The 12,531-nt window shown below is 45.8% G+C and overlaps 2 protein-coding genes across 2 annotated transcripts; one reads left to right on the plus strand and one right to left on the minus strand.

Moving 5' to 3' along the window:
• The first annotated feature begins 6,046 nt into the window (after positions 1–6,046).
• Positions 6,047–7,151, plus strand: LOC123167081 (CASP-like protein UU-1). The gene is made up of 3 exons (XM_044584918.1): positions 6,047–6,373; positions 6,514–6,616; positions 6,768–7,151. Exons 1-3 carry the CDS (start codon positions 6,165–6,167, stop codon positions 6,987–6,989), a joined length of 534 nt encoding a protein of 177 aa, XP_044440853.1. The 5' UTR covers positions 6,047–6,164; the 3' UTR covers positions 6,990–7,151.
• A 13-nt stretch (positions 7,152–7,164) lies between these two features.
• LOC123167080 (zinc finger protein CONSTANS-LIKE 14) lies at positions 7,165–11,168 on the minus strand. Its single transcript, XM_044584917.1, has 4 exons — positions 10,179–11,168; positions 8,856–9,083; positions 7,600–7,877; positions 7,165–7,505 (listed from the first exon to the last, which is right to left on the minus strand). The coding sequence occupies exons 1-4, from the start codon at positions 11,022–11,024 to the stop codon at positions 7,388–7,390; spliced, it is 1,470 nt and encodes a 489-aa protein (XP_044440852.1). The 5' UTR covers positions 11,025–11,168; the 3' UTR covers positions 7,165–7,387.
• Between the last annotated feature and the right edge of the window lie 1,363 nt (positions 11,169–12,531).

The raw sequence follows: 12,531 nt of genomic DNA on the forward strand, positions 1-12,531 counted from the left end.
CAGTAATGATAGCATTAGTACTTAGCAAGAACAAGATAATAGAAATTCGTAGGCTCGATTGGCAATTTGTTGGATGATATTCATCATGTGACAGTCATAACCTAGGGCGATACGGCACTAGCTCCAGTTCATAAATATAATGTAGGCATGTATTCCATAAATAGTCATATGTGCTTATGGAAAGAACTTGCATGACATCTTTTGCCCTACCCTCCCGTGGCAGCGGGATCCAATTGGAAACTAAGGAATATTAAGGCCTCCTTTTAATAGAGAACCAGAACAAAGCATTAACACACGGTGAATACTTGAACTCCTAAAACTACAGTCATCACCGGGAGTGGTCCCGACTATTGTCACTCTGGGGTTGTCGGATCATAACACGTAGTAGGTGACTATAAATTGCAAGATCAGATCTAGAACATGGATATAATGGTGATAACATAAATGGTTCAGATCTAAAATAATGGCACCCGGGCCCAAAGTGACAAGCATTAAGCATGGCAAAGTCATAGCAACATCAATCTCAGAACATAGTGGATACTAGGGATCAAGCCCTAACAAAACTAACTAGATTACATGACGAATCTCATCCAACTCCTCACCGACCAGCGAGCCTATGAAGGAATTACTCACTCCCGGTGGGGAGCATCATGGAATTGGCGATGGAGAAGGGTTGGTGATGACGAAGATCGAAGATCCCCCTTTCCGGAGCCCCAAACGGACTCTAGATCTGGCCTCCCGATGAAGAACAAGAGGTGACAGCGGCTCCGTCTCGTGGAACGCGATAATTCTTTCTCCCTGATTTTTTTCTGGAAAAATAGGATTTTATAGCATCGATTTCATGGTCTGCGGGGCCACCAGGTGGGGACAACCCACCTAGGCGCGCCTGGAGGGGGGCGTGCCCTGGTGGGTTGTGCCCACCCAGGTGCCTCCCTCCGGTGGTTCTTGGCTCCGGAAATTCTATTTTATTGTATAAAAATTCCTCGCAAAGTTTCGTTCCATTCCAAAAACTTTTATTTCTGCACAAAAACAACACCATGATAGTTCTTCTGAAAACAGCATCAGTCCGCGGTTAGTTTCATTTAAATCATGCAAATTAGAGTCCAAAACAAGAGGAAAGCGTTAGGAAAAGTAGATATGTTGGAGACGTATCAAGCCTCCTCAGGCTGGCTCCCGAGGAGCGGAGATTTCTAGGCGGGCGCCCACCTCATGAGGTCGAGGTGACGCCAGCCATGACGACTAAGGCCAGGCGGGCGCCAGCAGGCGCAGAGCAGCAGGTTTCCTCTTTGGTGCTAAGGAGGCAAGCGCAGGCGCGGGGTCCCGGGGAATCACCCAAAGGTTTCAATTCCCGTGCAACAAGACCAAGACCGCCAGGACGGCAGGACGGATGTCATCACCGAGCCCACCGCGGTGTCACGACCAGAAGCTTTGAAGGCGAAGACCACCTTACGTCAGGATAGGATGTACTTCTTGCCCCCCTTCAAAATTAGCCATTGTGGGATCCCTTCCCGCCTTCGTTTGGAGGAAGAGGACCAAGGTCACTATAAATATAGCTTAGCCACCACCGTAGAAGGGGCGAGGCCTCTCTAGCTCACACCCGCACTTGAACAGATCTCGTGAGGTTGTTCTTCCTCTATACTAGTTCATCCTCAGTCCCTCGCGAGGCTAATTCACCACAAAGCAGGAGTAGGGTCTTACACCACAAGGTGGCCCGAACCTGGGTAAACTGTTGTGTCCGTTTTCTTGTTCATCGAGCTAGGCCATGGGGGCAACGAACTGGTTGGCTGGAGAGGTTGAGTTCTTCGCACACGCCCCAAAGTTCGAACCTTTCTTGGGTCTGCGGAGCCCTGAATCCGACAGCTAGGGAGGCTCAAGTTGATCTCAACAATAGCATCCTCAATGTCAATCCTAGTATAGGAGTAGACCATGCTCCAACAAGATGACTGAACCTATTTAAAAATATGAAAGTGTCGATCTTGTCGGTGTACAATGACCTTCACAATAACTTCACCATACACACTCCTACTAATCTTGATTGCGACTAGTTACAAACGATACCCCTACTATTATGTTGTCTTAGTGACAACAACAATGAATATCGTTGAATGTTGACCCAAGGTTGGGACAAGTGATATGAGAATTAGGGAAAGTGCATTCTAGAAGATATGGGATCTTTTCACTTGGAGGAGAGACGGGATTAGGGAGAGACTTGATAGTGCGGTTTTTAACGTGGAGTGGGTGAATAAATTCCCTCAAGCTACAATCATTAATGAAGAACATGTACACTTTGATCATCGACCTCTCGTCCTGGACACTGAATATTATGATGGTAACATGTTTAACCAACCAGGAAACCAAGTGAAACTGTTTGAAGCTCAATGGCTCAAAGAAGAAACAGTGGTAGAAATTGTACGTACAACATGGGACAAAGCGAAGATATTGGGTATTGGACCATTTCTCACAGAGCATACAAGGGCGGTGCATGCAGATTTGCATATTTGGGACCGTGATATACCGAGGGGACCAAAAAGAATAATTAATAAACTAAAAAACGATTTAGAAAAGCTGCGAAGGGGCCTATGAATGCGGAAAACTCAAGCGCGACAAAAGGAGACCCTAGTCCTTATTGAAAATCTTTTGGAGCAAGAGGAGATTTACTGGGTACGACGGGGTCGTACAAACTAGGTATTACATGGTGATCGAGACACCTCCTTTTTTCATCATGCGGCAACAGCTAGAATGAAGAGAAATCAAATTAAAAATTGCTTGATGAGAATAGTGTTTGGGGCAAGACACGGGGATGAAAAAACACATTATGGGATATTTTTCAAATCTTTTCACCTCAGAAGTTGCCCAAGCGAATCTGGAGGTTCTATCTCTTTTCAAAAGGAAAGTGACTGATGAAATAAATAATGCACTCCCCCCCTATACATCAGAGGAGGTTCAGAAGGCTCTATTTGACATTGGAGACTTACAAGCACCAGGTCCGGATGGTCTACACGCTATTTTTTATTAAAAAAATTGGTCTATGTTCGGGGATGACCTGACCGAAGTGGTGCTCCAGGCGGTGAATACTTGTTCTATACTTATGGGTGGAATGGTACTACACTTGCAATGGTCCAAGATGTTAATTCTCCAGAAAAGGCAACTCATTTTAGACCAATAATTCTGTGCAATATGGTGTATAAGGTTATTTAAAAAATGATCGCTGCTCACTTGAAGATAATCCTACCAGATATTATTAGCACGACTCAGAGTGCGTTTGTGCCCGGACATATGATTATTGACAATATTTTAGTGGCATATGAGTGCTTCCATATAATAAAGAAAAAAAGAATGGTAAAGAAGGCCTATGTGCTATCAAATTGGACATGCACAAAGCATATGACCAAGTAGAGTGGTCTTTTTTGAAGGAAATTATGCTGAAACAGGGATTTCAACAGAATTAGGTAAATTCAATTATGCAATATGTATCCTCTGTTGAATAGCGGATACTTTTTAATATGGAAGAAACAGAGAGTTTTAAACCTACTAGAGGATTGAGGCAAGGAGATCCTCTCTCTCCACACTTATTTTTGTTATGTATAGAGGGACTGACTGCCCTCTTAGCAAATGCGAAGGAGAATGGAAATATTTCTGGAGTAAAGGTTAGTAGAGATGCATCATCGGTTTCGAACCTTCTCTTTGCTGACGATTCTCTGATCCTTACGAAAGAAAATACTACGAATGCAGAGGCATTGAAATCTGTTTGGATTCATATTGTGCCGCCTCAGGCAAATGGTAAGCGTTAAAAAGTCTAGTATATTTTTTAGTCCCAATACAAAGGTCGAAGACAAGTCGCAAATTGTTACAATTCTGAATATTATGACTGGAAGCCTCAATGATAAATATTTGGGTTTGCCTACAAATGTGGGTATGGAGAAAAGTGATTGTTTCCGATTCCTGATTGATCGAATTATTATGAAAATAAGTGGATGAAAAAAAACTGTTATCCGCAGGAGGAAAGAAAATTTTGCTCAAATATGTTGTTCAAGCTACCCCAGCTTATGCCATGTCCGTCTTTAAAATTTATAAAAAATTGTAAAGGAATCATTAATGCGATGTCGCAATTTTGGTGGGTGACGAGGACAACCATTAGAGGATGCATTGGATGGCATGGTGGAAGATGTGTGTCTCAAAATATCAAGGAGGTATGGGTTTCAATCTAGCTTTGTTAGCCAAACAAGCGTGGCGTCCGCTTGATAATCCGGAGTCCTTATGTGCTTCTATCTTGAGAGCTAAATACTTCCCGGAAGGTGATTTAATGAATGCAAGCCTAAAAAAGGGTTTCTCTTTTACTTGGCAAAGTATTGTGGCGGGAGTGAATTCTCTAACAAATGGTTACATTAGCGAGTTGGAAATGGACAAAATATTGATATTTGAAGAGATGCATGGATCCCGAATTGTGCGACTAGGAAAATCATTACTCCTGGAATGGGGCATCTTCTGTCAAAGGTTTCTAATCTTATTAATCCAGTCACGAGTTCTTGGGATGAAGATTTGGTAACACAAACGTTGTGGCCAGTTGATGCTCAAAGGGTTCTCGAGATTCCTCTTCTGATGCATAATATGTCGGATTTCATTGCTTGAAGCTATACACAAAATGGTATTTTCACTTACAATCGGCTTATTTGGAGGAATGAAACAAAACAACATGGGACAAAATTGCAACATTCAAATGGTATGGGAATAACCAATGTTAATCCTATTTGGGGTAAGATTTGGAAATTATCTTGTCCGACGAAGGTAAAAATTTCATTTGGCGTATTTTGCATGGAACCCTCCTGTGTCGTGTTATGCTTGCTAATAGGCACATGTAAGCTTCGCCCACTTGCCCATCATGCTCGAATGGAGCAGAAGATACAAAACACGTCTTTGTTTCTGTGTTAGAAGGCGAAAGAGGTTTGAGGCAAGTTAGGATTGCACGAGGTGGTCAATAAAGCTTGTGCTATTGATCATGCGGGAGAGGCGGCACTTGAATGCTTGTTATGCCAAACCTAGAATTAGCTACAGTGGGTTCTCAAAATGCATGTGAGTTGATCGCTATAACTGCTTGGTATTTGTGGTGGGATAGACGTAAACTGGTTCATGAAGGAAAGTTTCAAGATGCACACAAAACTTTCATGGATGCTCGTGATGCAACGGCAAATTATGTTAATGCACACTCCCCTAAGGCAACTACCAAAACAGGAGGATGGAGCAAACCTCCTATGGGTTTTGTTAAGTTGAATGTCGATGCCTCTTTTAATCATAATTTGCTTATGGGCACAGTTGGGGCTGTCCTCAGAGATGATAAAGAGAGGTTCATTGTCGGTGGAAGCTGGAGGACTGACTGGTGCGGTCATGTATTAGCAGCAGAAGTATTGGCTCTAAGGTTCGGCCTAGTTCTTGCACAAAAGGCGGGTTGCAATCATTTTGTCGTCAACTCTGACAATATGGGAGTGATTGACACAATGAAGAATGGAGGACAATTGGTGGGAGCAGCGACAATAGTGTTTGATGATTGCTATTTCATGGCTTGTGATTTTTCTTCTGTTAGGTTTGAACATTGTAATGGGGAAGTAAATAAAGTGGCTCATGAACTTGCTAGGCTAGCGAAATTTTCCATCACTAGGGATTGATTTGAGAACCCTATGAATGATATTGTACCTTTACTTATTGACGATGTAACAACTATTTCTAATTAATAAAGTTGATGTTTATTTAAAGAAAAAGTGACATGAGAATTGTAAATAGAAATCAGGAGATATATGAGATGGTTGTCATTGCGGTGGATTACATCTGTTTTTGCTTATTTTAGTGTTTCTTTGACCCCATTTGCTCCTTCTGTGACTACTTATGTAGAGGAAACTATATAACACAACAGATAGAGATTTAATACAATTCCGAACAAACAAAAATTCAGGAGATATTTGCATCTTGGCATTTGAATTCAGTTTGTGGTAAATGAAGCTGGAGAAGGTACGTAGATTGAAGGGGAGTCGTACCTCCGGTGGACTCATTTGGTTTAGGTTACGGCCAAGCCCCCCAGACATTTGCAAAGAAGCATCCTCTGCCCATATATAGATTCAAGCACAATTCCTCCAAGTCTTCTCTTTCTCCGATCGCTTTTTCATCCGCCGCACATGACTCGTCGCGCCTCCGTCACCATGGTGGAACTGGAGTCGCAGGACGCGGCGACGATGGAGGTGGCCTCTGCGAAGCACGTCACGGCCACCGTGGCGCTGCGTGTCGGGGCCGCCGTCGCGTCGCTGGCCGCCGCCGTCCTCGTCGTCACCAACCGGCAGGAGCGCTGGGGGGTCGAGGTCAACTTCACCATGTTCGACGTCTGGGTGTACGTATCTCTCGCCATGCAGCTAGTGCATGCCCCTTCCTTCGTTGATTCGTTAATTAGATCGATCGATCTCGATCTCCCGTCTGCTTCTGCAACCAGCGAATCGATGTCTGACCTGTTCTTGTTTCGTGGGTGAGCAGGGCATTCGTGGCGACCAACTTCTTCTGCACAGCCTACTCGCTGCTCACGGCGATCTTCGTCAAGAAGCTCCTCGGCAAGCGCTGGCTGCACACCGTGGACCAGGTAACGTTACGTACGGCAAGAAGGAAAAATAAATATATCCATCTAAGCTAGTAGACCATACGTCCATGCTCGTCCATGCATCTGTGTTCGTGCACACACATTGATCTCGACTGACGGACGGCATCGTCGTTCTCTGCTTTGTTGTGTGCAGCTGGTGGTGAACCTACAGACGGCGGCAACAGCGGGCGCAGGGGCCATCGGGTCGGTGGCCATGTGGGGGAACAAGACCAGCGGGTGGTACGCGGTGTGCCGCCTCTACCGGAGGTATTGCGACGTCGGCGCCGTCGCGCTCGCGCTCTCCTTTGCCGCCTTCCTCTCTCTCGGCAGTGCCTGCGCACTCTCCCGTTACCCCAGGACGCCGGCCAGACATTGATCAATCAGTTAGGAGTAAGAGCAGCACCTTGATATGTTCCAAAGATATTATCATCAGATCATGTAAAGTTCTTAGGAGTAAATTGTTTGTCGATTTGGAACCCAATTACTAGTTGGTAGGTTAAGCAGCAGTATCCATTCATGAAATCATGAGCATGAAAGATGAGACGCATATATGCACCGTATATACCATACTGTAAAATTAAGCTGGCTATTTATGTGTTCTGAGGAGAAAAGGAGAGGTCTCTTACAAAAAAAGAACACACCGTGAATATGATCCTCTGGATCACGATGCTGAAAATGATGACGACAAAAAAAATAGCTGAGCAATGCACGGCATCATGCTTAGGTGCAGAGCAGGATGTCATCTCCGTGCTGCGAGCAAGGAAGAAGGCTAGCTCATCCGCCATTGCTGCCGGCATTGAGCGCTTCGTTCGACTTGACAAAACGGCCTTTCACCCGCTTCCGGGTATCCGCCCTCAGCTTCCGGGACTCATACCGGATGTGCTTCTCGTACCTGCAGGGAGCACCAGAAACGCATGAGAAAATTACAACCGTCTATGAGGAGTGATGAAGAAAGGCTATCTATCTGTTCATCGGTTCATTCATGCCTGCGATTCTTCCTCTTCTCTTTGTACCGCTGCATCGCGCTGTCCCTGTTTAGCGCAAGCGTCTCGCTGTCGATCCTCGCGGCAGGCCTCTCGGGTCCAGTCGGGACGATTGTTTGATCACCAAAGGAGATCTCCCTAGCGGGAGCTGCCCCTCTGTCATGGGAAGAGCTCCCCAAGGCCCCTCCTGAAGCGGGCACATGGCTCCCGGAGGTTGTTGGGCCATCCATCGTCGAGGTGCATGAGCTTACCTTCATTCGCTTGTTGCTCGCTGTGCTAACCTGCAAATGAAAAAAAAAACAAGAACTATATCAACAAACGTATCACAATTGCAAGAGCAGACACAGAAAATTTCACTGATGGAGACTCTGTACTTCTCTACAATGATGCAAAACAAATAACACGTGGTGGGCCTTTATATACAGCGAATTCAGGGCTGACAAAATTGCGACTTAATGTTCCACAAAGAAACAAGATGACCCATGAATTGGTGGACCAAAGGAGCATGGAACAAGGATCTGTATGGTGGCCTATAACTATCACCGTGATTGAGAGCACCTAAAAGCGTTCACACTAAATGGGACCATATAGCCAACTTTCACAAGGACAGACACTTCAAAGATAAGATGTTTGCCCCCCAAAAAAGAAGATAAGACTGAATTAGGAACACAGCAGCCTAAACACACTGAAGAGGAAGTGGCACATCAACATCAGCGAAAGATCTGTTACATTGTCAACTGGAAAGTTAATAGCTAAGAGGAACAACAGTGCGCGGATGGGATGTCAGTATCCTCATGAATATGCACATTGTAAGCAGGTTCAGGTCGAGCAGTTCCTTTTCAGTATCTTGTCAACATTGAATTTTGATCAACAGCTACTAAAATTACCCTTAACTAGTTGCCTGGTATCTGGATTATCTAATGCACGTGGCTTTTATCCCTGTTGCTTACAAAGGAATAAAAACCAATAACAGCTTACTGCAAACTAGAGGACTCCTTGTATTTGTAAACAAGGCATATCCTAGCAGTCATGTTTAGACTTTGCTGCTAGGTATGAGGTTATAGCACTGCGTTGAAAATATTAAAAATTTGCATGATGCATGTGAGATCTTGTCGATGCAAATGCACGGGCTATTAACAACATCGTGGCGTGTCACATTATGCACTTTATGCCATGGAATTTTTTTTCAAAAGGAGGGTGAACACCCTTGGCCTCTGCATACTGAATGTAGTGGATAGACATAGGGAGGAATAACTTACATTTTTGGATGGCACTTGGCAAATATTTGTTGACATGATATCTTCAGCAGCTGCACCATATCCTGAGTCATAAATATCTTCCAGATCTTTCGTTGTCCCACAAGAAATCTCCTTGAGCATGTCACTGTAACTCTTGATCATAAAGCCTCCATTGTTTGAACCAAATCCAATCTCATGTGCAGATTTTTCATTGTGGTTCCTTGATCTTCCTAAATTGAAATCCCATATCTGCAGATAGCAAGCAGTGAACTGTCAGGGCTTTCCACAATAAGCACATTCCAGAATAAGATTGACGAAAGTCAGAAGATTTTGAAGCATATCCAATTATAAGGAAGTGATTCCTACAAACCTATCCTTTTGCCGATGCAAACTCTACAAGCAAACACAGGCATACCAAATACTATTATCGGGTGAATGGAAACTGTATAGATAGCAATGTCGATGTAGTCAGCAGATTGAATAAATACTGTTCGCCATCAGGCGATGTATTCCATGTTCAAAAAGTCAAATACTCAGAAGAATCTAGTAACGTGCCAAATCATACAAGGTACACTTCTTCATATCGCGATAGCAACACGCCAACACCAGCTCAGAAATTCCAGTCTAATTTGCACTGTTGGTAGAGGAGAATGCACTATTCATTATCAGCCAACCTGCGCATTCAGTGTCCTAAAACAACCCGATCCATGAGCCTCCATGGCAACTGCATTCTACTCCCCTTTCAAGTTGAAAAACCCGTGCCATAAATGGTGAGCGAATAAAGGGCAAATTTATCTCTACTCAAAACTAGTGAAACCAATCACTTCTCTGGCTGACAAAATCTAGGACAAAACTAGAGCCTGATTGTCCGTGAGAACCGCAGGAGAGGAGACCATCAGGTCATGTACAAAGGAATGGACGCTAAACTCTGATGACTTTGGAACTGGCACCTTGTTATTCATCTGAACGCCAATAGTTTTTCCATGACCTACCAGAGATCATGAATTCATGATTGCATTCCATGATCTGAATGATCAATGTATTAACCGGGAACTGCACAAAGTGGCAACGAGCATGTAGCCTTCAACAAACCTGTTTGATGATCTATTGTTGTTTGCTCAGAAAATTAAGATCAGAACATTTCTCGTGACCGAGTAGTGTTACAAAACATGTGATGTTAATGTGTGTTTGGCTACCACGATGCGGCTACCTGAAGGCAATGCAACTAATTTAGTCACTCATAAAGACGCCAACAAAACATCTGATTAGTACAATTGACATGTAAATTGTCTGAATACCAACAATTGATTTATTTGTTTGCATATCATTCTCATGTTTTTTTACCTGGGTGGGTGGCACGGATGAGGGTGGGGCGAACTCCCATCGAAGTTGCTCTTCGTCATCATCACGGAGGCGGTCGTTGCCGATAAGCTCGGCGCAGTGAGCTGACGGCATCATCAGCAGGGACGTGTACGGACACGGCACCTCCGGAGCAGGAGGCAGCGGTGGGGGAGCTTGCTTGTCAGGCAAGCGCCCGCTAGCCCCGGCGGAGGACCGACGAGGAGTCCTGGGGCTCAGATCCGAGTACCCCTGCGGCTGCGACGTCTCCGTCTCTCGCCGCGCCATCTCGGCGAGCTGGTGGCACAGCGCTTCCCCCTTGAGGGGCCGGCCGCCGCCTGCCGAGACGGCCACCTCCGGCGGGTTGCAGGGCACGTAGAGGTCGCGCATCTCGGGGTCAACCAGCATGGAGTAGTCCAAGGACGAGAAGAAGAAGGCGTCCTCATCCTCTTGGTCGCCGCCGCCGCCGAGGCCGCAACCGAACGCGGCGCCGCCGCCGCCGCCAGGGAGGAGGTCGACGCCCCACGACGCGGCGAGCTCGGACGCCGCGGGGCAGCCCGCGAAGCCCTCCACGGGCACGCGCGCCGCGTCTTCGCACCCGCCGTCGCAGTCCGCGCAGAGGAACGCCGGCTCGCCTCCCCCGGCCGCCACGCGCGCAGCCGCCGGGCGGGCCGCGCACCCGGCGCAGAGCGGCGCGCGCACGTGCTTCCGCGAGAGCGCGTTGGCGGCGTGCACGTGGCGGTCGCACGCCACGCAGAGCCGCGCCGCGTCGGCCCGGCAGTGCAGCGCCGCCGCCGCCTCCCCGCAGTAGTCGCACGGCCAGTGCTGCCTCGCCCCTCCGTTGTCCTTCATGGCCAGCGCCCGGCACGCCACGCCACCCGAGCCGAGCAGAGAACCCCGCGATGCCGGAGGGAGGGAGGAGGGGCGGCGGAGGTGGGTCAAAAGGCGGGAGAGCGAGAGGGTCTGCCGCTTCTTATCGCCGCGCGCTTTAGCTTATGCAATCCGAAGCGGGGCTGCGACTGCGAGGGTATGGGAGAAAGCGAGGGAGAGGAGGAGGCCGATCCGCTGCGCCATGCCGAACACCGAGGGCACGGCATTCTCTTTCCACGTGCCGCGCTATGATTTCGCTGAGGTGGCGGGGCCGCGGGCGTGGGACCAGTTAGGCAGTGAGTTAGCGGTGTCGGAAAATATCTAGCGGAGCTCGCTGAGGTGGCGGGTTGGGGAGGGGGCTGGGAGGCTGACACGGTGGGACATGAGTAGTGGGTCCCAATAAGGTGGAAAGAACTTACGTAGGACTCGTAAACTGCTGAGCAAAATCACGATTTTATTTTCGGGAGAAAATGGCGATTAAAGCAAGCTCGCACATGGAGCTTATGATCTCGAGCTCACGTGCAGCCTTATGAGTAGTAAAAAAAACTCTGAATGTCTTTGATAACAAATACTAGTATTGTTGAATGTTCTATGTAGTGCAAATGTTCGTGAAAAATAGCATTAGGAATTTTTTCCTTCATTAAAATTTGCATGTATGTAGGAGTAGAACATTCAACAATATTTATTGTATTCCCTAAAAAAATATTTGTTGTAAAGAAGTTCAGAATTTTTTTTGGCCTGCAAAAAAAAGTTTAGAATTTCTAAAAAATTACCTTTTTTACGATCAGAAGAGCACATTCGTGCATGCTTTTTTTTAAGACTTGTAAAATGGTAACTTGATGCTGAGGAGCAGTAAAGATAAATCAGAAGAAAATAATATGTTTTCTTTTTATTAAGAAATGGTCTTTTCGAAATAATATCTCATCATATATGTAGAAATATCTAGTTACTAGTAAGACTAAGAGATGACTAATTGTTCATCATATTGTTATTGTTATCTCTAGATTGCATGGCAGGTTTAAGATAAGACCTTATTAAGCACTATATATAAATGCCATAATAGACATGTTAAGCTAATGCGGCTCGTCGTTTTCTTAAAACAATTGTAGCAGATGTGCCTTATTTGCAGCCTCGAAAAATCGTTTTGGAGTGTGCTCCATAATTTGTAGAGGTTGTGAAGGTTGTGCGCAAACAGAGAGTCCCATGACTCAAAATCGATATTTTGCGGATCCATCCATCAGTGTCTATGTTTGTTCTGCACATAAAGAAATTGGACATTGCATTGAAAATTATATTGCGTCGTTGAACATCACATGGAAATCGAAATTGACCTGGACCGACAAATAAAAATAAACTAGAATGACTAATCATAATTAACAGAGCAACTTCAAACATGATTTTATTTCATTGGCTTCCTCCTCTGTTTGGAAGTGTCCTCACGTTAGGACGAGGCTTCGAGTGCTTCCACATGTGCTTTGATGTGGTCGAG

This window comes from Triticum aestivum, chromosome 7D (genome assembly GCF_018294505.1).
Source record: "Triticum aestivum cultivar Chinese Spring chromosome 7D, IWGSC CS RefSeq v2.1, whole genome shotgun sequence".
Taxonomy (NCBI): Eukaryota; Viridiplantae; Streptophyta; class Magnoliopsida; order Poales; family Poaceae; genus Triticum; species Triticum aestivum.